The 26,467-nt window shown below is 35.8% G+C and overlaps 1 protein-coding gene across 3 annotated transcripts in view; it reads left to right on the top strand.

The window, feature by feature from the left end:
• The window catches only part of babo (TGF-beta receptor type-1 babo), an 84,180-nt gene that overhangs the window by 35,860 nt on the left and 21,853 nt on the right, over positions 1–26,467 (top strand). The window contains exons 3-5 of one of the 3 annotated variants that reach the window (XM_089098372.1): positions 3,207–3,352; positions 11,970–12,212; positions 18,421–18,651. In XM_089098372.1, coding sequence (XP_088954498.1) covers positions 3,207–3,352; positions 11,970–12,212; positions 18,421–18,651 — 620 coding nt within the window. Of the gene's footprint in view, positions 1–1,066; positions 1,219–3,206; positions 3,353–11,969; positions 12,213–18,420; positions 18,652–26,467 lie in introns of all 3 variants that reach the window. The other 2 variants (XM_089098371.1, XM_089098370.1) reach the window with 2 other exon arrangements.

Here is a 26,467-nt window from a genome sequence, read left to right as displayed (position 1 = left end):
TTAACTTTAAGATCACGGCTTAGTATTTTTGGCTACTATATTCTAAGCACGTGTAAAAAGCTCCTGAAATTTAATCAGCCATCAGTGGTCAAGTGTCTATAACCCTGAACACGTAGTTTCCCAAAAGTTTTTCCTAAATCTCTATGAAACCAACTCAAGTTCGGGCCCAGCTTGTAATTTCTAAGAAACCTAACATTAACTTTGCACCACTAATTACTAATTTTTATGTATGTATTGGAATAAATTAATTTAAAATTAGATTCCTCAAAAAATAGTGCTACAAAGGTGAAGCCAAGTTTCGCGTTCAAGGGAAATCTGACTTGTCTATCCGTGAAAAAATCAAATGTCGCTTATGTAACTATGAATTATACTTGTTTAAATGTTCTCCCGAGTACTTGCATCTCGGTCCGGCTTTGTATAATGGTTCAGATAGGGAATGATCATACTGAATTATATTTATATACAGTGTCAGGCACGTACGCAGGAATTTTTTTTTTCGGGAGGAGCCCAAATCCTTAAACTCTTATTCGGTGAGAAGTATCAGAAAATTATGGGAAAATAAAAAATCATGAGATTTGGGGGGGAAAGGGCTGGGCCCGGAGCCCCACCCTCCTTTGCGTATGTGCCAGACTTTAATATACGTAGTTTCGCAAACATACTCTGCTTGGGATCGAGTTGAAACTTCTAAGAAATTTTTTTCTTTTTCTTCAGAGAGGGGGTCTTAGAATTTTGAGAAAGGGGGAAATTATTTTTCCTCCAGTCCTCACAGACTAGTATTCTCAATGTTTTTTTTCTTTTATGATTGTCGTCGGACAGGCTTTTTAGCTTGTGTACTTACATTTGTGACGGTTGAGGTTTTACTGAGATATCTTATTTTTCTACTGTCAGTTTTTTAAGTTTTCTATGGCCACTAGTTACAGTATAAAGGTCCGGAATGCTTTCACTTGCTCATAATAACAACTATATTTAAGCATTGAAAAACTTATAATTTTGTTTTGATCTAAACAGAATGATGACGTTATATCCCTTTGAGACGTAGTGTAATTAGGGCCCTGTTTATGTTCAGGTGTCTTTCACACGAGTCAATTGGAGGAATTTTTCAACATCCAATTGGTTGTCAAGTACGGAAAACTAACCGACATACATCAGCAATTAAATGTTGCCACGATCGTGATTTTTGCAACTTGGAATTGACACCTGTCTTGGTGCCGGAGGAAGGTACAAAAAGAACCTTTCTAGGTGTTGGGCCATTAGGAATACTTTAAAATCAGTGTTTTATTTTTATTTGCTACGTATCAGCACTATTTTTAACATTAATATAGGGTTTGGAGTCATATGCGAGTTCAGCACCGTTATGCCCCGTAATTTGAAAAGTCTGATCTCATCAGAAGGAGAAAGGAGATTGATGAATTGATCAAGAAAAATTGATGTTGGGTTAGTTAGTAAAAATTGATCAACTTTGATGTAAATTAAAGTAATCTAAAGTAAAATGTAATGTAAATATAGATATATAAATGAAATGTATATAAATTAAATAAGTATAGAGTAAAAAAGTAAGATAATTAAAAGTAAAATCTTGATTTAAAGTAAATATTGGTGAACTTTAGGTAGTTGTGATATTTCAATTTAAGTGTCAATATTTACCTTTTAATATCTTGTTGGAATTGTACTAATTTGCTGAATTAGTTCTTATGACCATAAAACTATGTGTAACATCCATTAATCAACAACCAGATTAATAATATGAATTTGTGTTTATATTAATTTTATTTATTGAAAGAAAGTTTGGACGAAAATTTAATACTTCAATAATCTCGTAAAGCAAGGAAAAAAAAATAATGACTCCAATATCTTTTCTTGTTTGATAGTGAACTTTGTTGGTTGAAGTCAGACGGTACTGACCTCGTTTTGTGACTATTTGCTCGTGCTTTTCTGCATTCTTAACACAACGCTTACGTTTCAACTTCCAGGGTGCTTACGTGGCGTTCACATGCGTAATTAACGTATCTTTGATGGGTGTCTGTCCAGAAATCAATATCCAGCCGGTTCGCGTTTTTTTCCTGCCGGTTTAGTTCGCTGCTTGAACGGAACAAGTTACAGCTAAGCATCGAATTTTAGAGTCCAGAACTCGGTGTCTAGAATTATTTAGATTTTTCATAATTCTATTTGGTGACTCGTAGACACGGTGTAATTGGGGATAGGTTGGTCTTTTTAGTCGCTATTTCTCCCTTTTGAAGATCAAAGGAATGAATATAATATTCGGAATCTCCTACTGTAATTTTTGTATTATTTTCTAATTAGCAACTTAATACCGGGTACCTTTTCATAAAATGTAAAAATGGGTATTTTCTAATTATCAACTTAATACCTGGTACCTTTTCATACAAGGTAAAAATGACTAAGCTATAATCTTGTGCCATAAGGGACGTGCGTAGGGGGGAGGGGACTTGGGGCCCACCCCCCTGAAATCCAAAATTAATATAAATTAACAATGCATGTTTCTTTCGTATTGCAACACTCCCCCCCCCCAAAAAAAAGAGTTCTGGACAGTTGCCTATACAGTTAAGGCCTTGTGAACAGGGAAGTACCGAGGGAGCTCAAAGCTTATCCAATAAAAAAGTGAAATATTCTAGTAATTTTATCTAGTCTGTTTGCTAATGCTATTTCGATAAATTTACCCCCCTGCCCCCCCCCTCCCCAAAAAAAAGAGATCATTCGTACGTGCTTGGTTTTGAGATACGAAGCACTAATGGATCATAGTTTTAAGGGAAACTTGTAAATTTACCGGTATAAGAAAGAAGTAGCTGGCTGAAATTCCTTACATCATTCAAACTAAATTCTTATCGTTTAAATTACTGGATACTCTTTAATATTAACTGAGAGTAATTTAATTCATACGCCCTTTTTGTTATTTTAGTATTTTGGAAATAAAAAGTAGATTGTTAGCAGTCTTGTTCATCTAAAAGAAATTTCAGTTTTTTCCCCTATAATTTTAATTTGCCTCGTAACGCCCTGGAATATATTCTTATTAGATGTAGTATAGATCATGATTATTGATTTAAGTTTAATTTTAAGCATGACATAACTCGTTTTATTGCTTATGAATACATTGACCTGCTCAGGGTAGCATTATGGTACGCTGTTGCATGCATGATCCTTCAGCAAGAGAGCTTGATCATCATCTTCGATTATATTTGCCATTCTAGGTGCCTACCTGGCAATGCTGTCATTAGCGAGTTTAACTTAAAATGGTGTGAAACAAGACTAGCTGACAAGACGGAAATTTGTTGCAATGACAGCAACTATTGCAACAGTATTACAGCTGAAGCTTTGTCTTTTTTGACCCTTGAAGGTATCCCTTTAGGGTAACGTGAACGTGTCCAGAAGGGGCTTTTGGGGGCAATTTGTAATTATGTCAAAAAACTCATGTCTCGTTTACTGTGCTTTTTTTTCTTAATTTAGTTGTGTATTTTGGTTTATTTCATTTTTGTCTATCTTGCTCCTTTCTTGTCGCCTTCCCACCGCATCTCCCTCTCCATCCATTGCCTTTTCTTTCTCTCTCCATATGTCTCTCTCTGCCTCTCCATTTCTCTCTCTCTTTCTCTCTCTGCGGATATATACTCCTAGATCTTTGTTCGGTTCCTATTCTGACATTCTAAAGGAATGTTTTTACTTTTTTTTATTTATAGTTTGTGTACTGTTCTTTCAACATACGAGTATTTCCAGATTGATCATCGAAGAGTTGTTACTTTACTTTTCTAAATTTCGTAGTTCCCATACATTTGAAAAAAAAAAAAAAAAAAAAAAAAAAAAAAAAAAATACTATTAAGATTAATCGAAATGCTAGTTACCGCACCTGAATCAGCTACAAATGATATTTATTTCTCACTACGCAGTTTTTCTTAGCGTTAAATACTTACCTAGCACAAGAGAGGAAACGTGTTAATTTTTGTATTTTTAACTGTTGGCTCCTTTTCCACAAGCCCATTTCTTCTTTAACATTAAAACATATCTTCGCTGTTACCGCTAAACGTTGTAACTGACAAATTATTAATTTTGAAACCACTACTACTACTAACAACTCACTGCAGCACCAAGCCGCCTGATGCCAACACAGCTACGCACGCTCCTCCTCCATCCCAATCTATTCAAAACTCCCCTCTTTACACCCTCAGGAAGTTTCGATTACCCCTAAATCGTTCCTTACGATATCCTTCCAACCCAACCGGGGATGACCTGATTGTCGTTTGGCCCTAGACGGTTGGTCGGAAAGGACAATCTTTGGCAATCTGTCCTTCCTCATTCACAGAACCTAGCCCATCTTAACCTTTTGCAGAAAAATATAGCATTTTGATGTCTTTGTTGTTGGTTATATTTTTGGAAACTTATAAATATTATAATTTACTACTATGTTTGCAATGCTACTTTTAGAAAGCAAAAAAAAAAAAACTCAATTTCGAATATTGAGTGGATAAAGGTTTTCACATTAAAATTCTGTTTGGAGAATAGAAATAGGGAATCAAATCTGTAAAACAATGTAGTGTTGCCTAAATTTTGAGACTTTTTGGCAAAAAGAACATAAAATTATGTCAGGTAGTCTTTTAGCTAAGGATGCTTAAATTTGTTTGACCAAATCATGGCCACTTTCTGCTACCCTCTGTGAAGTAAGTATACGCCTGCAAATGCGGCCAGGTTATGTACCTATTTCAGGATTATTTTGTAGCGCAATTACCAGGACTGTATCCAGTATTTGTGTTCGAGAGGGGGGAAATACTTTAAAGAGTACATCAAAATTTGTTTTTATGCTTTTTTGTTGCGTTTTTACGGGCCTGACAAACATTTTGGCGAGGGTCCAAACCCCCTAACACTCACTCTGGATATGGCCTTAGCAATAACTGATTTTTTTTCTTAATAAAAAGGTATCAGATACGTCCTTTAGCTTTAGCAGTGAAAATATGTAAAAACCAATAAAACGAAATGAGGAAGAATTTGCAAAAATTCGTTAAAAAACCATTTATGAGACAAAGTGACGTCATTACTGATTACGTCATTTTTGTTGAATAGATTATTTTGGTATTAAGGCTTATGTTCTCTGTGCAAGTTTATGGTATGTTATTTGTCTGCAGTCTTACGGTTTTAATGTTTCAAAATAAGACTACGATTCTGCTAGCTGAGATTTATCTTTACCAGTCTACTGAATTAGATTTTTAGAATTAATGATGTATTTTTTTTTTTAGATTGGAACAAAAATTGTATTTCAGTTGGCAAATTCTCTACTTTTTCAGCAAGTTTAGACCATTCTCTTAGAAAAAGTCTGTCTCTGGTAGTAAATAGGTCTTTAATTGATGAATCTAATCATATAATCATTTTGTTCTTTCGGTGCATGCAGCAGCTCTAGCCTTTTCTCAAAATTAGTCTAAAAAACTTTTCCCACACAACAAGTTTTTCAAAGAAACGTAAAGAGCTCCATTAAGCCAAGAATGAGCAAAAATAAAGTCAAATAATCTTCCAAGCGTAAAACTACAACAAATTACTATCAATTAATAAATGAAACTCAAAACGAACAGAAATTAAAATAAATAGCCGAGTAAAACTCAAAATGAGCAAAAATTAACGTGAGTAGGGCTGATAACCCCTATGCCTTCTCAAGGCCAGAACACAATTTGCACTTTACTGAAAAAACAAACAAAAAAAAAACAAAGAAACAAATGACCATGGATTGTCAGTTGAATTGACATATACTGACATTTCTTCGTTAAAGTTTTCATAATTTTTCACTTATGAAAGTAAGAAAAGTGAAAACATTTCAAACGTATTTTGTATTAAGTAAGGCACAAGTTGTATTCTGGTCTTGATAAGGGATAGGGTTATCAACCCTACTCATGTTAATTTTTGCTCGTTTTGAGCTTGACTCGGCTATATATTGTAATTTCTGTTTGTTTTGAGTTTCATTTATTAATGAAACTCAAAACGTTGACTTTTAGTTGAAAATAAAAGTCAAGTCAAGTCAAAAAAAATTGATAGTGATTTGTGGTAATTTTACGCATCGGGGATTATTTGGCTTTATTTTTGCTAATTCTTTGCTTAGTGGAGCTCTTCACTTTTCTTTTAAAAACTTATCTTGTGGGAAAAGTTTTTTTAAATTAATTTCTGTTCGTTTTTTTTATTCACATAGTCTTTTTCATAGAAACAAAAAGATTGTGTATCTTTTCAGTTTCTTCTATAAGAAACCATAGTATGGGTTGGTATTTGTATGTTGGATAAACTTTTTCAACAATTTTTAATCCTGACACATACGATATTATTTAATTTAATTTTATAGCTTCTGAAGTTGACCTGAAAAATAAAACTGAATATCATTCCCAAAAGATTATATCTATGCTCTTTGACAACCTGGATATACTTACACTCTTTTTATTTTTGTTTAAGTTGTAAGAGCAGAAGTAGTAATAGTAGTATCCCCAAAAGTTTCAAGTTAATACCCCCAGTCGTTCTCGATATATTGCTGAGGTGTTTTATTGGCAACCATTTAACACAGCCTTTTGATTTATTTTAAAGCAACATTTAGTTTGAAAGCATAATGAGCCAACTACATAATTGGGGGGGGGGGGTTAACATGCCCAATTTCCCCAAAGGCATTGTTGCTATGTTCATAGTTGCTTGTTCAGCATAACTGAACAAAATGGCTGTCCCAAATTTTGACTGGATGAGTTTGAAAAATGAATGGGCTTGAGAAAGGCTGCCTGCACTCCAATCTCTTGTTGCTCTTAAAAAGGGCACCAGATACTCGCGCTGTTATTGGAGTACAAGGGGGAGGACCTCCCCCTTCATATATCTAGTAAAAAGATTTTAAACAAATAAAAACAAAGTGAAAACATTTTAAATGTATTTTCTTTTCAGTAAACGGCAAATTATGTTCTGGTCTTGAGAAGGCATAGGGGTTTTTAGCCCTACTCATTTTAATTTTTGCTCGTTTTGATTTGGACTCGATTATTTATTGTACGATTTAAATAAACAAAATAGCCATTTTAGAATTTCTATCAGATACATTTTAGAAAAGTACTAGGCGTGTGGGGGGGGGGTATCCACCCTCCGATCATTCTGAATCTTATAAAGGGCACTACAACTTCTGATTACCAATCCAACGAGCCCCCTCCGAAGTTCATACCACCACCCTTTCTATATGTACCTTATATGCCCCCAGGGCATACGTTACCTTGCTCTGAGGGCTGTGGGGGGTTGTCATCCTTAAAGAAATAGTTACCGGTCCCTCCAATTACGTTGAACAAAATGGCTATCTCAAAATTTTGATTGGATGTAATTGGGGAAATGGTGGGCGAGGGAGGGTGGTTAGTTGCCCTCCAATCGCTTTCGACTATTAAAAAGGGCACTGGCCCTTTCAATTTCCAATCGAATTTTACTGTTTTCGCATTTTTTGCGACAACAAATGGCCATCTCAAAATTTCTACCAGATACATTTCGGGAACATACGAGATTTGGGGGTTATCCACCCTTCGATCACTCTCAATTTTGAAAAGGACACTAGAACTTTCGATTACCAATCCAACGAGCCCCCTCCGAAGTTTATACGATCACCCTTTCTATATAAACCTTATTAGCCCTCAGGGTATAACTTACAACCATTGCAAATACGATCGTGATCGTGAAAATACGAGAATGTGGAGGGGGGCTATCCACCCTTCGATCACTCTCAATCTTAAAAAGGGCACTATAACTTCTGATTACCAATCCTAGGAGCCCATCTCCGAAGTTTTTACGATCACCCTTTCTATATAAACCTTATATGCCCCCTGGGCATAACTTACAACCCTTGCCCTGAGGGCATATCCCCAGGGCATAACTTGTCCCCAGGGAAGGGGTTAGTTGCCCACCAAGCACTTTCGACTATTAAAAAGGGCACTAACCCTTTCAATTTTCAATCGAATGAGCTCTTTTTGAAGTTTTTACAACAAATGGCCATTTCAGAATTTCAATCAGCTGCATTTCAGGAAAGTACGAGGCGTATGGGGGGGGAGGGGGGGGGTATTCACCCTCCGATCACTCTCAATCTTAAAAAGGCCACTAGAACTTCTGATTACCAATCCAATGAGCCACCTCCGAATTTTAAACGATCGCTCTTTCTATATATATATATATATATATATATATATATATATATATATATATATATATATATATATATATATATATATATATATATATATATATATATATATATATATATATATATATATATATATATATATATATATATATATATATATATATACACCTTTTGTGCCCACAGGGCATAACTTATAACCCTTGCCCTGAGGGCTGGGGGGGTTTGCCATTCTTAAAGACTTAATTTCCGGACCTTTCAATTACGTTGAACAAAATGGCTATCTCAAAATTTTGATGGGATTTGTTTGGGGAAATGGGGGGCGTGGGAGGAAGGGTTAGTTACCCTCCAATCACTTTCGACTCTTAACAAGGGCACTAGTCCTTTCAATTTCTAATCGAATGAACTCTTCGAAGTTTCTACGACAACAAATGGCCTTCTCAAAATTTCTATCACACTTATTGCAGGAAAATACGAGGTGTGGGGTTGGGGGTATCCACCCTCTGATCAATCTGAATATTAAGCAAGGCACTAGAACGTTTGATTACCAATCTAATAAGCCTTTATACGATCACGCCTTCTATATACACCTTATTTCCCCCCAGAGCATAGCTTACAACCCTTGCTCTGAAGGGTCTGGTGGGGTTGTCATCCCCAGAAACGTAATTTCCAGAGCTTTCAATTATGTTTAACAAAATGGCTATCTCAAAATTTTGATTGGATATGTTTGAGGAAATGATGGGCAAGGGGGGCTGCCCTGCAATCACTTTTGACTATTAAAAATGGCACTAGCCCGTTCAATTTTCAATCGAATGAGCCTTTTCCGAAGTTTCCACTACAACAAATAAGCCATCTCAAAATTTCTATTAGATGCTTTTCGGGAACCCTTGCCCCGAGGGTTCTGGGGGGGGGGGGGGTTCATCCTCAAAGACATAACTTTCGAACCTTTCAATTACGTTGAACAAAATGGCTATCTCAAAATTTTGATTGGATGTGTCTGGGAAAATGATGGTCATGGGAGGGGGTTTAGTTGTCCTCCAATCACATTCGACTATTGAAAATAGCCCTTTCAGTTTCAAATTGATTGAGCCTTTTTCGAAGTTTCTACGACAACAAATGACCATCTCAAAATTTCTATCAAATGCGTTAAAAAAAACCTAGGTGTCGGGGGGGGGGAGAGTATCCACCCTCTGATCACTCTGAATCTTAAAAAGGGCACTAGGACTTCTGATTACCAATTTAATGAGCCCCCTCCGAAGTTTATATGATCACCCTTTCTATATATACCTAATATGCCCAAAGGGTACAACCTACAATACATGCCCTAAGGACTGGGGGTGGGGTGCTAATCTTTCGGAAGGAGTTTCTAATCTACTTAATCGTTTCGAGCGCAGGAGCTGCCTCAAAATTTTTATTAAATGTGTTTAGGGAAATTGTGGGCGTTGGAGGAGGGTGAGTTGTCCTCGAGGCACTTTCGGCTGAAAAAAAAGGCACAGGTTATGTCAAGCTCCAATCGATTGAGTCTTTTCCGAAGTTTCTATGACAACAAATAGCCCTCTCAAAATTTCTCTCAGATGTATTTCGGGAAAATACGAGCTGTATGTGTGTGTGTGTGTGGGGGGGGGGTATCCACCCTCTGATCACTCCGAATCTGAATATTATATGTCCTCAGGGCATAACTTACAACCCTTGCCCTGAGGGCTCTGGGGAGTGTCATCCTCAAAGACATAATTTCCGGACCTTTCAACTACGTTGTCCAAAATGGCTATATAATAATTTTGATTGGATGTGTTTGGGGAAATGATGGGCGTGGAAGGGGTGTGAGTTGCCCTCCAATCACTTTCTATCTTAGGCGCTGCCTCCAATCACTTTCTATCTTAGGCGCTGCCTCCAATCACTTTCTATCTTAGGCGCTGCCTCCAATCGTTTTCTATCTTAGGCGCTGCCTATGGTGTATGCGTCACAGGGAACATAAGCCTTAAGGAAAAAAAATTATAAGGGCAGAACAAATAAAGTTAGGCAGGCTTTATGCGATATACGTTTAGTTTTTTTTGTCTTTTTTTCGGAATCGGAATCTTAGCCTAAACCAATTTTTTTTTTTAATTATAAACGGATTGAAGCGATGTTTCCATATTTGTAAAATTTGCCAATTGCATATCAAAGTTTGTACTTTTGCTTTTTTTGTAAAATGAAGAAGAAAATAAAGGGGAAAAGGGTGCAAAGTAAAATGAAATCGCTGCGAGCGAACTTTGATTGAGTTATGAGTCCACACTGGGTAGACTTAAATAATCGAACAAACGAAAAAGGGGCAAAAGTCAAGGAACATTTTTGTTTCAAGCCTTCGCTTTTTAATTGTTCGTTTTTATTGCGCCTGTTCGGTTCCCTTTTTATTCAGTTCAGTCTTTTTTCATTATTGTTTTTTCCTTGTTTCTCGGGGTCATTTTTTTCGGTTTCTGTTTCTAAAAACTTTATTCTTGCATTGAAGATGGTAGAGGGGAGGTCATCGTTGAAACATCTGCATTTCTCTGCACTTTGTCGGCTCTCTGAAATTCCTTCCCCCCTTTTTGCAATTTTATATTCTTTATTTACCTTAAACTTTGTTTCTAATTTTCACTGCTTGTGCTGTTTTCTTTTATCGATTAGCTATGATTCTCAAATGTTCCAAATCTCTTTTGCAGTGCTCCAACATTTGGTTATTGGAGAGGCTTGCCCTTTTTTTTCAGGTACTCTACATAAGATCTAAGAACAGGTTATGGGAAGAGTTTATTTCATTTTAGCTGAGTACCCTTTATTAATCGAAAGCGCTAAAAAAAAAATGGATTTTATAAAAAAAAATTGTAGGTTACTTTTACCATGCTCAGTTTACCCTTGCAGTGGCGTCAATGGGGGGAGGGTATTGTCCCCCAAAATCTCCCCCTAGACTTTTAAAACACCACTTTTCGGTATTTCCATTGGAAAATGGCTATTTGGTACTTTCATTGAAAACATTAAGAAAAAATTACCCCACCACCCCTAGATTTTTAATAATACGATTTCCCTTCTCCCTTAATATCTATGAATTTATGTCACGGGACCCTTGTAGGTGGCTGCTATGGAAAGGATGGAAATACACAGAATAATGGAGACCGACCATCAATATTACGAAAAATTGAAATATTTATGGCAACTGATAGTGGCTTTAGCACAGCCCCATACAGGAAAATGTATTGTATTCCCTGAGACCCAAAGTCTTGGAAGGTGCGAGCTAATTTGAAAAACATAAAAAAAAGGCGAATATGAAAAATATTGGGAATTTTAGGGATAATTTAAAAATTTCAAAGATTTTGGGGACCCTAACCCCAATGGGAGCCTTGAAGACCCTACGTAGGGGCTTGAAGGTCCCTACTTATTTTGAAAGATATTAAATACTCCCACAGAGGGGAGAAACACAGTTTAATATCCCTGTTTTTACACCCAAGGCCAAAATTTATTTTCATGATGGCGAATTGTATTCGCAAAAGTGTAAACTGATTGAATCCATTTACTCAATTTCTGTATATAAAGTGCTAGTGCATGAAAATAATACATCCCAACGGAGAACTGGGCTCGTAATTGTTGGGTGTAAAGAATATACGAATTAGCTACTCAACGCGAAAAAAAGTAAATAAATAAATGAAAGAACAACTGCATGAAGCAAATAAAAGACCAGGCAATAAAACATCGCCTCGTGCAGGATATACTTAATAAAATATGGAGTATCTTGATAACCAAATATCTGCTAGTATATCTTATGTAGGTAAGCTTTAATCTTAAGCTTCATCACAGGTAAGCTACTAACCATTTCAATTTTAATATTTTCTTTCGTTAGTTCAACAAGAGAAATCTCAGGACTGGACAACTGGGGAGCTCATACTCCTGATTGCTGGTCCAATTGGCCTAATTTGTATAATTGGGCTTTTGGCACTGACATTTTACCAACAACGTCAGAGATTGGGTATTACGAAATTTCCTTTGGATATTGAATGTCCGGATGACCAGAGTGTCCCCATTCTTCAGCAAGTGGATAATTTGCGAGATCTGATTGATTTGACTAACAGTGGCTCAGGATCTGGTTAGTATTTATTGTTTTTGTCATTCTGTAGCACAGTATAAAGATATAGCAGTAAGATTACCGCAGATAATTTCTGGCTCTTCATTCTCGCTGCGAACAAATAGCTCCTCCCACTTCTTCTTGCATTAGCGCGTACAAACAGCTCCTCTCATTTGATCTGCCATGAGTGGTCCAATTACCCTGGAACACGTATTTTGGCTGAAACTTTCTCAAAATGCCTTTGAAACCAACTTGAGACTTCGAAACCTACTTTTAATTCCTAAAAACATCTAATAATAACATTGCACTACTAATTACCGATTTTCATATATGTATTGAAATAAATTAATTTAAAATCAGTTTCTTCAAAATTTGTGTTCCAACGTTGGTTCCAAGTTTCGTGTTCAAGAGAAAGCTGACTTGTCTACCCATGACATGACATAATGTCGCTTATGTTTCTACCTTCTCTGGAGCACTCGCACCTCGGTCCGGGTTTTTATAATGGGTGAGATAGGGAAAGATCATACTGCCTATAATTTATATACTGTGTTCTGTAGAGAGTATTTTACGACAGACGCCATCTTGAGAATAATTTCATAATTAAGGTATTTCAAATGGGACAAGAAGTGGTTTGATTATTTCTTTGCCGGAAACATATAGTATTTTAATGTTTTCCCCATAACTTGGAACCAATGAACTGAATATATACAGGACAGGGGTGCAGCCCCCTAAAAAAGATTACCTTAACGCCTGACTCCCTATAACTTTTTAAAATCCCCTAACCTTTTAGGAAACACCAGACCCCACCCCCAGGATAAACCAGTATGCACCTATTGCCCATATCATGTATATATAAATAAATATCATGTATATATATATATAATATATATATATATATATATATATATATATATATATATATATATATATATATATATATATATATATATATATATATATATATATATATTAAAATCCCCTAACCTTTTAGGAAACACCAGACCCCACCCCCAGGATAAACCAGTAGGCACCAATTGCCCATATCATGTATATATAAATAAATATCATGTATATATATATATATATATATATATATATATATATATATATATATATATATATATATATATATATATATATATATATATATATATATATATATATATATATATATACACACACACACATATATATATATATATATATATATATATATATATATATATATATATATATATATATATATATATATATATATATATATATATATATATATATATATATATATATATATATATATATTGAAAAATCACTGTTTTCTCGAAAATTATTAAATAAAATTCATTTTTTATCATTGTCTCCTTTGAAAATCATTTTTAAATATTTGACCCCCCTCCCCACACCCTGAAAAAGTATTCGTACGTATTTGCCTAGTCATGACTTCCGTAGACAACTCAAAATTTTTGTGCAATGTCTGGTAAGAGGGAATATCTTATTCAAATAGTATTAACCTCAATCTTGGTCAAAACGGGCTATTCTACCCTTTCAAGAATAAAATAATTACTGACAAGGGAATGGTAGACGGGATATTTTGTCTTATAAATTGGTCTATCACCTTATAATATTCTGGAAAATATATTTTGCGGAAACGCCATTAAGTTTGTCACTACTTGGTCAGGACCAGAATCGTACACAGGGGGGAGGGGGGTGAAGACAGCCTCCCAATCCTGGATTTTCTTGGATTTCTGGGCACTAATTATTCAAATTATCAAATAATTTTTTTGGTACTTTTCCATTATATGGGCACTTCGGTTATAGGCGATCGAATGAATGCAGTGATGGAGACTCGTAAAGCGGGTAATTGTTATCTAAATTGATCGAAGAGCGTGGTTTCTCATTGTATTTACAACATTTAAACTGTTGTTTTTTGGGGTCTAGGGGGAGAAAAAGGAACCTAGGTTAGGTTACGTATTTAATATACGCAATGCTTTATTCCCCCCCCCCCCCCCAATGTGCAAATATATGGCCCAATTTTGTTTATAAACTATTATATTTATTCCTCCCCCCCCCCCCCAAAAAAAAAAAAAAATTTCATAATTCTCCCCCTGAAAAAATATTTCTGTGTACCTGCCTGCTCCTGACTTTCGTCAACGACTCAAAAATTCGTGTAATATGTGTTGAAAGGAATAACTTATTTCAAATGATATTCTCCTCAATCACGGTCAAAACAGAACCGCTCTTCAAAGAGAATTGAATTATGTCCAAGGATTGTCGGATAAAGACGTCGAGATTATTTTCTTCAAAGATCAGTGGTGTCGGAAGAAAAGTCTATAATTCAGTTCTCCAAAGACCAGGAAGCATTCCCGTGATGGATTTTTTTTTACTTAGGATTACTATTTTTGTGGAGATGGGTTATACCAATTAGGTGTCCTTGGCTCCTTTTCAGTAGCCTCCTTTTAGTTATTTGAACACCTGTCAAAAATAAATATGTTCATGCTTATGAACTTCCACTTTTGTTTGATTCTCTTTATTTTTTCCATGTATTTTCTTGTTGCTTTTGATTGATTAATTTTTGGCCGTGGATAATAAACAACTGGGCCTGTCTTGAATAGCATACATACACTTAAAAAAAATTCTTTAGTGATAATAAATATAAAGAGTTCTATTCGATTTGTTTCCAAAGAACTTTCACTAGGAACAGGCTTAGCATGTTTTTTTTCTCTCTTGGAATTCGCTTATCATGTTGGAACAACATGAAATTAAGATGCGTTTATTTTTGCCCGCTTACAAACATCTAAAAAGAAGCAGGATTAATAAATGAAAAAGAAAGAAAAAACACAAAAAGGAAAATTATCCTTTTAAACGAATACAAACAAAAACACAAATACAAAGAACATTGTTACTCAAAAGCGCAAAATTACTCTAAACAACACTCGCATGTAATACTAAATGGCAAAAAGTGAAACACATTATTTAGGATTCTCTTAAACACCTCACACTATTGAGAGCTAACAACAGCTAAAGGATCGGGAACTGAATATATTTGCAAAATATTACTATTCCTAAAATACAAAGTGCAATTTAATAGAAAATTCAAATAACGGCAAAACCGGGATCGCATCTTTGGTAAGGAGTGCCATAGGACGAGATATATAGCGCGTGTGGGATAGCCGTGACGGAATACAGTTTAGCAAGTACACGCATGCTATAACTATACTTGAGTGCAGCAAGTTTAGTCTAGCTGGTGCGGAAACCACCTACAACGTAGTCCAATGAGTGTGTTCAAGTACTCCGCTTATCTTGGCAATAAACAAGAAAGACAACATTTTTTGCAACACGACATTTTATCTGGCGAAAGTATTTGATCAATTGGCAATGCTGTCGAAAACAAAATACTTTTGACCATGCTTCCAGTTGCGATTTTTTACTTTTAAAAGACACTGGTAGTTGATAGCTTATTTATTTTATTTATCTGAGATGGAATTGACGTTTATTGAGCTAGCCAGTTGTTTTTTTTTCTAAATATTAAGCTACTGGGAAGGCGTCATAACATCCAACCTTCAGGACATCCAACGTCATAACATCCACAAAATCCGTCATAACATCGACAAAAAATCGTTCAGAACCACCAACCGTCACAACATCCAAAATTTTAAAACTTTAGTTTTTTGGGGGTCTAGGGGGGAAAGGTACCTAGGTTAGGTTAGTATTTAATATATGCTATGCTTTACCCCACCCCCTGATGTGCAAATATATTGCCAAAATTTGTTTTTAGACTATTATATAAACTAGTAAATTTGTTGGATGTTGTGACGGTTGGATGTCCTGACGGTCGGATGTTATGACGTTTGGTGCTTGTGACGGTTGTTCGAAATGGTAGCACCTCTTAAGGTACTGTATGCAACAGTTCATGGCAAGGAACTTAGGTAAAGAGCAACCCTTGCCAATAATAATTGAAAAAAATAAATAAAAATGAAATTTTATTACTATTCATCGAAAGAATTTGCTCATCCTGTTGATTCAAAATATGCAAAATTTGTTAATGTTAAATTTACCAATACAAAGGTGATAGCATAATAAATTTTGCGTAGCTTTAGAGAAAGAGGGAAACAATACTCTGAAATATACACCTTGGTCGCATATATCTGAAACTCCTACAACAAAGTTTTTAAGCAACTATCTGCAAAAGACGAATAATTGCATTTTTTACGAGAACGATGGTTGGTAATCCATGTGTTTTTAATTACTCCTTATTTGTTTTTGCCCTCAAAGGCTATCGTATTGAATTAGTATAATATAAAATAGTATTAGATTAGTTCGAACGTAGTGCGCCTTTTAAGAAGCCGAAAGAGATCAAGCCACATCTGAAGGCCGGTTTTTGCGATTCATTTTTGCCACAAAACTACAATTTTGACCCGGACAGGGCTTGTGAGGGAGGTCTGAAAAATGTCTGACCTAACAACAATACAAGATATTTTCTCTTATTTTTTCTCAACATAGTCCCCTTGCAACTCTACATACTTCTCTGTAAAACGCTATTAAACAGAAGGTCTAAGATACTTAATCAGTTTTGAGTTATTGAAAGGCTATTTGAGTAGCCTCCCAGTTTCAGTGGCCATACTGGCGCGCGGTGGGGCCTTCGTTCCAAAAGTATGTTCAGTCCATAACAATAAACTGTTATGACTGACGGTTTACCCATTAAAACTAACAGTTATACTGCATTGAATTGTTGTGAACTAGGTATTGAGGGGGAGATATGCGGGTCTTCTTTTGAGGGATTAGGGTACCTGGTGTCCCAGGATTATAGCTTAGGAACAAACTTTCAGACTTTCTATGAGAGGCGATACTTATATAGATGGAAGGGGGATTTCGCCCCCTAACCTTCCATCAATTGAAGGAAAATTTTTAGACTAGGAATTTCGTGTTGGTGCAGGGGGAGGGAGGGGAGGAGGTATTTTCCTTTTTTTAAACGGTATTGCTTAGAATATCGAAGCGCTCTGATAAAAAGTTGAACTGAAGTTAGCGGCGCCTTTACGGGAGTCAAACAGTTCCTCTTATTTGGGAAAATTATGTTTTATTTTGAATAGTAAATACACCTCTATTCATTGAAGCATTGCTGCACAAAAACTAAACATTATTACAAAGAACAGGGGTTTGAGGAAAGCATATTTAAGGGCGTCCTGAATAGGATTTAAAAAATTGACACAAGCAAATAAAAACTCAAATGCAAGTAAAGAATGACATTCAAACTTAAAAATAACAGTAGTATTGTGCAGAAAGGTGGCTCCCCCCTTGGACAGGTGCTTCAAGAACGAGTGCTCTAGCACAAAAGCAATTAGATATTTTCTATTTTTTCAAGTGCTTCGACAATGAATAAGCACTCATTGACATATGTTTTAAATTAAATAAACAAAAACAAGTTTTTTTAACTGAAAGTAAGGAGGGACATTAAAACTTATAACGAGCAGAAATTAATCCGTATATGAAAGGAGCTGTCCCCTCCTCAACGCCTTGCTCTTTACGCTAAATTTCGACTCTTTCGACCCGTAAAAGTTCATGTCAAATTTATTGAGTTTAATCGAGATAATCCTACATTAGAGGGATTTCGCTCTACGTAATTAAACTACTTTACGTACATATACTATGCAGGTCTATTTTATCTAAATATTTAATATATAGAGTAAGCCCCACAAAAAAATCCAATCGAGCCCCGCAAATATTCACTCCGGTCCAGATTTTATATAATCTTACGTAGCCTTTTGTCCTTAACATATGTTGTGCCAATTAGAGCTCTGCTTAGAATTTTACGCTACTGAACTCGTTAAGTAACGTTATTTTACGTTACTGTTCATTACACCATTGAAAAGTCAACATTACAGCACTAAAACACAATCTCAGGATGACTAATTTATGAATATTGAACAAGCTGATAAACTTTCCCTAGAAAGCCTTTCACGCTTGATTATACCGTGAACCTCCTTCTCCATTCCACGCTTTTAATTTTTAGTTTACTTGTAATGATTATGATGATTTTAGACGATGAATGTAATGTTTTTGTGGCTTTTTACGTTGGATTAATATGAAAGGACTTGTTTAAGCGTGAAATGGTGTACTTGACGTAAGGTAACTTAATCATTTAGCATTGGAACTTACGTTATAGAATGATTGGAGCACTATGAATACTTTTGTTAGCTTCACTGATTTACACACCATTTTTCTTTTCTACTAGGACTTCCACTGCTTGTTCAACGAAGTATAGCTAGACAGATTCAGCTTCTGGAAACAGTTGGAAAAGGACGTTACGGCGAAGTCTGGCGTGGACGTTGGCGTGGTGAAAACGTTGCAGTTAAAATTTTCTCCTCTCGTGACGAACGGTCTTGGTTCAGGGAAGCTGAGATTTATCAAACCGTCATGCTGCGTCACGACAATATCCTTGGTTTCATCGCCGCTGATAATAAAGGTAGCATCTGCTTCTTTTTCCTTCATCCATAGTTTTCAGATACCTGACGTTTCATTTCATCGAGTTTTTGCGTTGTTCTAGTCTTTAAAAAGAAGAAAAATATGGGGGGGGGTGCAGTATGTCTTTGTGTGGTTTGTCTGTGCTGCACGGCAGAGGTTGTATTTCTGCCGTCTGGGCGCAGCGGATAAAAGTCTTAGCTTTTCGAGTTCTTTGACTTTTTGACTTTTGACTTTATTCAATATAAACACAACTCCAGGGACTGATTCGTTCTAGTTTCTTTTCGGTGTTCTATGCATTATTACTTTGATGGATTGTTTAAATTGTTTCAAGTTGACATTGGCAGTTTATTTATGTCAACCATCGAAACAAGATGCATTATTGTCTATGGCGAACATTTGTCCAGTCATGTGTTAGCTTAACAAAGAATTTACACGGGCGTAAGAAAATAAGATTTTCCGTAAAAAGATAAGTTAATATGCTTGAAGATAACTGGGAGGGGGGCTTATACTGTAAAAGTGCCTTCCAAATGGTCAATGGTGTCAATTAGAGGTAAAACAGAGGTAATTGCCCCCCCCCCCCATTTAGGTCTACAAAAATACTTTTTTTTTGTCACTTTCATAAAAGATTCGAAAAAAAGAACAAAACTACCCTCCGTCCTAGATTTTGAAAAATATATGCGGCCCCTCCTGTTACATTTCCAGAAATCGGCACTCCCTGCAAATGATGTTTCCCTGCTTTCTACAATTTTGTTGGCCACGCCTTGATAATTTATATCCCTTGTATGGTCCGAACCTGAAATGATACCCTCTTCTAATGATTTCATTAGCTTTGTGCTCATCGCCAATACATATACAAAGGTATTAAATCAACTATAAATTTGAAAACCTAATGATAGTAAGGTACAGAACAATGGCGTTCAATTCACGGAAATCATGGGGGGGGAAATGTATTTTTCAAAATTTAGGCGGGGGGAGCCAATTTCGTTTTTATTCAATTTTTTCCAATGAAATCTTTTGGGGGGTCAAAAAAATCTTGGGGGCTGTGAAAAATTACACAACTGCTTGGAAACTCATCGATTTAATAACTCCTCTCTTCAGTGAGAGTTCACAATGATGTAACTTGGTCTCTATTGGTCAATGAAAGTACGCTACCAATCAGGAAATGATGCAAAAATAAAGTAATTTTTTGTGATTTTTGTAATTATTAAATATTTTTGTGATTATTAAAAAATAAAGAACTAAGTGATTTTTGTAATTATTATTTTGTGTGACTTTTTTTTCATAACTTTCAATTAGTTCGTCTTGGTGCATGATACCTACTGTAATAATCGGCGGTGTCAATTGAAGGAGGGGCATTTGCCCCCTTCTAGATTTTGAAAAATACGTTTTTTTTATTGAGAAATGTTTTTGGTATTTCAATCAGAAAAAAATAGAAAACCATCAGTATTGCCCTACTCTAGGTTTGGAAAAATACATTTCGACCTTTTCATTCAGATTTCCCTTTTTTGATTTGATTTCCCTTTTGATTCGGTAGAAAAATACTACTACTACTACTACTAACAACTCACCACAGCACCAAGTCGCCTGAGGCCAACACAGCTAGGTAGGCTCCTCCTCCATCCCAATCTATTCAAAACCTCCCTTTTTACATCCTCCCAGGAAGTTCCCATTTCCTTTAAATCTTTCTTTATGACGTCCTCCCACCCCAGACGAAGACGACATATTTCTGCTTAGCCTTTGACGGTTGGCCGAAAAGGACAATCTTCGGCAATCTGTCATACTTCATCCGCAGAACATGCCCTAGCCATCTCAACTTTTCTCTCATTATAGCCCTAGAAAGCGGAATTAAGCCACACTTTTCGTACAGCCTAGTGTTTGAAATACGGTCTGTCAGCCGGGTACACAGAACAATCCACATGTAATTTCTCTGAAAAACATCTAGCAAATCTTCATCCGCTTTTCGGAGCGCCAATGCTTCAGAGCCATATTTGACAACTGTCATCACCGTAGCTTCTAATATTCTAATCTTGGTTTTCAGACTTATCTTCCTATTCTTCCAAACTTATTTTTAACTGTGAAAAAATACCCTGAGCTTTGGCTATTCTGCTTTTAACATATTCACTGCTCCCACCGTCTATACTAATAATACTACCGAGGTAAGTGAAGCTGCAAACCTGATCAATTTTTTCTGTTACCCAGCGTCACCTTTTCATCTTCACTTATTCCTAGCCTTAGTGACTTAGTCTTCTTAACATTAATTTTCAAACCTATTCTAGCACCCTGAACTCGCAAAGCCTCTAAAAGTTCATTCATGTTGCCTGCACTTTCATCTAGGATGCTTAAACCATCAGCATAATCTAAGTCCAGGTGAGTTTTTCCTCCCCATTTGATGCCCTGGTCTCCCATTGCCTTTCCCGTGCTCCTTAGGAAAAAGTCCATCAAAATGATCCATATAAAGGGGAATAGATCACAACCCTTCTTAACTCATTATTTAATACAAAACCAGCTGCTGACCTCGTTTCCTATCTTAACCGCAGTGCTGTTATTCTCGTACATAGCACTAAGCACTTTAATGTATTTGTCTGGCATACCATACAAGGACAAGATCTTCGCTAAAGCTCTTCTGTCAACAGAATCGAACGCTTGCTCATAATCTATAAAACAGAGGACCAAAGGTGTTTGATGACTCAGGCACTTCTCGATTACTAACCTAAAAGGGAAAATTTGGTCGACACATACTATACCTTTTCTAAAGCCGCACTGTTCTTCTCTTAAAACTTTGTCTACAGCATCTCTCAGTCTAAAAAGTATCATATAACTTAAATAATTTGCTACCTACAGAAACCAGATTAATGCCTCGATAATTACAACACTCACTCTTATCACCTTTCTTATACAGTGGTTTAATTAAGGTTTTCCTAAAATCGTTAGGTACTTCTCTTTTTTCAAAAATAATATTCATAATTTTCAGAAACTTATATCTAATCTCAGAGTCAGCATATTTAAGAAACGTATTTACTCCACTATTAGCACCTGGAGCCTCATTATTTTTTAATCGTTTTAGTACTGTCGCTAATTTTTCCTCGCAAAACAAATCTTCCTTCACATCCAAAGTATCACAAACTTTTCATTTTCCTCTGTATATTTTACTGCAACTATATCTCTGTTTACTACATTCTCAAAACGTTCTGCCCATCTCTCTTTACCTCTTTCCTTGTCACTAATTTTGGTCCCGTTTTTATAATTAACTGGGACAAGTCCGGATTGACTACTCCCTATCAATTTATTAACATGCCAGTACAATATTTTACTATTATGCCGTATAGCTGCATCTTCCAGATCCTCGGCAATTTTATCCAATGCTTCCCCTTCACACCTCCTTTGTTCATATTTTAATGCTTTCTTCACTTTCTTTACATTCCTTTTGTTTTCCTTTGGATTTTGTTTCCTTTTGATCTATCACTCAGATAATTCTAGTACAAGCCCCTTCTCCTCTCCATTAAACATAAAGCTTTTTCGCTAATATTCCTTGCTGAATTCCTAACTTTCTTCCCTAAAACACCATCAGCAATTTCACCAATTGTTTTTTTTTTAAATTATTCCTGCAAAAATTTTCCACATTGCCAAATTTTAAACTCTGGAGTTTAGTATTCAACTGTTCCTGGAAAGTTTCTCTCAAATTCTCATTATAGAATCTACCAACATCACAATTTCTCGAGAGGTAGTTACGCTTCCGAAATTTCAGCTTTAAATTAACCATAGACAGTACTAGATGGTGATCTTTACTTTTTACATCAACAACAGCACTCCTGTGTACCCTAGTATCTTGTACTGATCCTGACAGTCTTCGGTTTACAATAACATCATCAACAAGGTTCGCTGCCTTACCATCACGTGAATACCATGTTAATTTATGGGCCATTTTATGACCCAACACTGTATTGGTTATAACTCGATTATTATACCTATAAAATTGCAAAAGTTTGTAGCCATTACTGTTTTCTTTTCCTACACCGAATTTACCTAGGCTAGGATACCCCTATATATCCCTATTTCCACCTGGGCGTTAAAATCTCCTATTAAAAACATGATATTTTTACCTGGGACCCTGTCTATTTGCTCCTGTAACTGCAAGTAAAATTCATCTGAGTCACTAGTATCTCCGTCAGTCGGTTCTACAGGGCCATATACTACTATAACTGATACCCCTGGATTTTTTAGCCATAAAATGAGCAATTAGTATTCTATTATTAATACCTTCCCAGCCTAAACAAGACTTAGAAGCTTCCTTATTCATCATGAGCCCTACTCCCTGTCTATGTACCCCATCCTTCTATTTACCCTGCCTGAGTAAACAAATACTTTATCACATAATTCCATACTTCTTATCCCTAGGATATGAGTTTCTGAAACTTCCAAGAAGTCCAGCTCGAATTGCGTGAATTCGTCAGTCAAAATGTCGATACGATAGTCATTTTTTAACGTCGTAACATTCCTAGTTCCAATTTTTATGTTCTTTTAATTCATTGAAATAATTTTGGCCTCAGGAAAAGCAATGATCCCGGGTACCAGTGTAGGACGGGGATGACATCTTCTCAAGTCTACGCCGAAGCGCTTAAGCCGGCTTAGAACCGGACAGCAAGAAGTCCCTGGGACTTTTAGTATGAATGGAGGCTTTGTGCAATCCTGGGCCCATCTTGGTCACGGCATGGGTTTCAGCATCGTTTTCAACTTACCGTTTGTTTAATTTCTGTAGGTTTTGGGTTTTATTAATTCTTTAATGCTAAAAGATTTTTCGTTTGCATTAAGCTTGATTCACATATTCAATTCAAATTTTACTTATTTTGGGACACGCTGAAATTTTACTAGTTCGCATTTTATTTCAGAAGAAAAGTAAACATTTGTAAATTTAAATCGGATCAATAATTGCGCAATGATAGTGCAAATAAGGATTAAACCTGGTAGTAAAGTCCTGATATTATCTTGTCTCCTCTTATCTTCCTTTGCAATGTTTGTCATTTTTGCCAGCCAAACTTTTATTCCTTTTCCATAATAATTTGGAGACCCTGCTTTAACATTGCATAATTGCTATAATCAATACCTGTCAATTATCTTTGTTGTAGCTATGACGGGTATTCGTGTCATTGGGTAGTGTAAGATGACATCTAGACGTGCATACACAAGGAGTAATTTCCCCTGTTTGTACCCAAATGCTATTCTTCTCTGAAGTTGTTTTTTATTTGACACATACAGACATTTTTTAAGGGAGTTCATATTCTAAAAAAAATGTAAAAATTGCCATGCTTTATGGAAAATATTGTGTCTTTTGTAGTGGTCCGTATTAGCTTTCTGGTAGTTTTTACGTATGACAAAAAAGAAAAAAACAGTAGATGAATAATAAAATTAAATAGACCTGAAAAACAAGTGTAATGTCAGCCCGTGGAACAAATATAAGCGATAATAAGCAGATTTTTCGACAAGGACCTCCGCCAAGCCGTTTTTGGTGCTCAAAAAAAGAAAAAAGAAAAACTAGCATTTTGAAGTAATCTTTTGAAATAACCTTTTGATTCAGTTTCTTCTGCTACGTTTGAGTTTACTTTAAAAGATTAGTATTTTTTTTGAGGACTGAAGTGCTTGGTGGAGGTCAGGAACAAACGTTTATCTGATATCGATCCTTGTAACAAAATAGCCCATGTATCTTGAGAAAAAAAGTAAGAAAATAAATATAGTTTATTTCTGCTTAAGGCTCAGTTTTGACACCATTAGGCCCAATTAAGCTCTGAATAAATTCCGAGATAGTGACGTCAACTTCGAAAATCTTTAGAACATACGCAAGCCGGGCACCGAGCAATATAAGCGGAATAAGAAACCACATGTTTGGCCTTGTATCTTCTGTAAGGGAATGTAGTCTAGTGAAGCCATTTAATCTCGTCGATACCAACGCCAGAGTCATGCCGCCATCAATCGTTTGAAAAGGAATAGGAGGACGAAGAAATTTCAAGTCAGTTATGGCGCCAAATCTATCAGCTTTGAATAAGTATATCCGCATGGGTGTTTTCGCATCATGCAGCATTACATCACCATTCATATTACCAACAGCTATATACATCATTTGTCATTTTTTTTTTCTCAAAAGGTGTTTATAAATTTTCGGTTAGTATAGGCTAGAGTCCGTTCTTTACAAGGTTGCTTCTGATGCTACAACCATGATTAGTTTAGAGTAGTCATTATTACGAAAGCTAAGTTGACAGATTTTTTTTCTTTTTTTGCGGGGGGGGGGGGCAATATTCGAAAGAATAAAAAAAATTGGTAAAATATACCGAGGGCATACGGTATTGTTGGGGCAACTTTAAATTTTCTAGGGGTGCGGGCGCGGCATGGAGCTCTCCCCTCGTACACGTGGCTGCCTTGCCATATCTTTGGCGTAATTGTCGAGCTTGATACGCTGATGATACGTAATTTTGCTTATCAAATCGTACTGAAAGGCTGTTTTGTTTTGAGTTTATGGCTTATTTATTTAGCTGTTACTAGAAAGAAAATTGCAATCGAACGTAAATGTTTCCAGATTTGAAACAAATAACGGAAACTGATTAAAACAAACAAAAAAGTCTCTGAAGAAAATAAACAAATAGTTGTATGATCAATATCGTCTTTTCTACTCTCTTTTTCAAGGGAGTGAGGCCTGCATGTAGGCCAGAAATGGTTTCAGGCAGTGGGCAAACCTTCTGTAAAAGTGCTATTCTGTGGGAAATATCAAAAATTCCAAAACAATCGCAGAAATTTCGAGGTTTAGAGACGGGGCAAGGGTCCTAAGGACTTCCTGCAGCCTTGCCTAGCGTGTGATTTTTGTTTATCCTTGCCATTGATTAGCCTACCAGGTCATAATTGTATTTCAGTACCACCTACCTAAAAAGAAGAAGCCATTACCATTCCTATAAGATTGTTTTTGGTGTGGGGTTTTCTCGGAAATTCTTGGAAAAAATATAGTTTTTGCACAGTACATTTATTGAACAAAAATAAAATTTACTTTATTGAAAACAATTTTTATTTTGAGAACTATGTTTTTGTTTGTCAAAAAAGCCGAAAGGAATCCCCATAATAACCAAGATTTGTGAATATAAACTATTCAAATGTAGATTGAGAGTTTAATATAGACTATATTAATTTTCATTCCTGGAAGTCTCAGGGATTTTGGATTTATAAACATTTTAAATGCGAGGATTTTGTTTTCAGTTAAGCGCAAAAGACTTTATGGTATTTAGAAGACAAGTAGAAAGGCCTCAGGAGGTCCCATTGCTCACCCCTGCTGCCACCTACAACTTTTTTACATAATTTATGCATGTTTTTATGTCTGTTCTTTAGGTAAGTGAGAATGGAAAAACAGAATTTTTCTCACTTGAAAAAACATGAATTTTCTCACATTTATGGATGTTTTCTTGGACGGTTATGTGTGTTGGTCAATTTATTTGATGTTTTTCATGGATGTCAACAGTAATTTATGTCTGTTTTATGGTTTTTGTCAGTGAGAATGAAAAAAACAGGAACTTTCTCACATTTATGGATGTTAACAGCAATTTATGTTCCTGTTTTATGGTTTTTGTCAGTGAGAATGAAAAAACAGGAACTTTCTCACATTTATGGATGTCAACAGCAATTTATGTCTGTTTTATGTCTTTAGGCGAACCTAACCTGAGAAATTGATTTACATAATCGGCGGGGGAATTATTGATTCACGAAGGGGAATTAAGAAACAAACATGGCTTCTTTGATCTTTAGGCTAACCTAACCTGAGAAATTGATTTACATAATCGCTAGGG

The sequence above is a fragment of the Artemia sp. Qi Xiang Cuo genome, chromosome 12, assembly GCF_049724085.1.
Source record: "Artemia sp. Qi Xiang Cuo chromosome 12, ASM4972408v1, whole genome shotgun sequence".
NCBI classification, from domain to species: Eukaryota; Metazoa; Arthropoda; class Branchiopoda; order Anostraca; family Artemiidae; genus Artemia; species Artemia sp. Qi Xiang Cuo.
The sequence above is the reverse complement of the archived record's forward strand: the minus strand, read 5'-3'. Positions and strand labels throughout refer to the sequence as shown.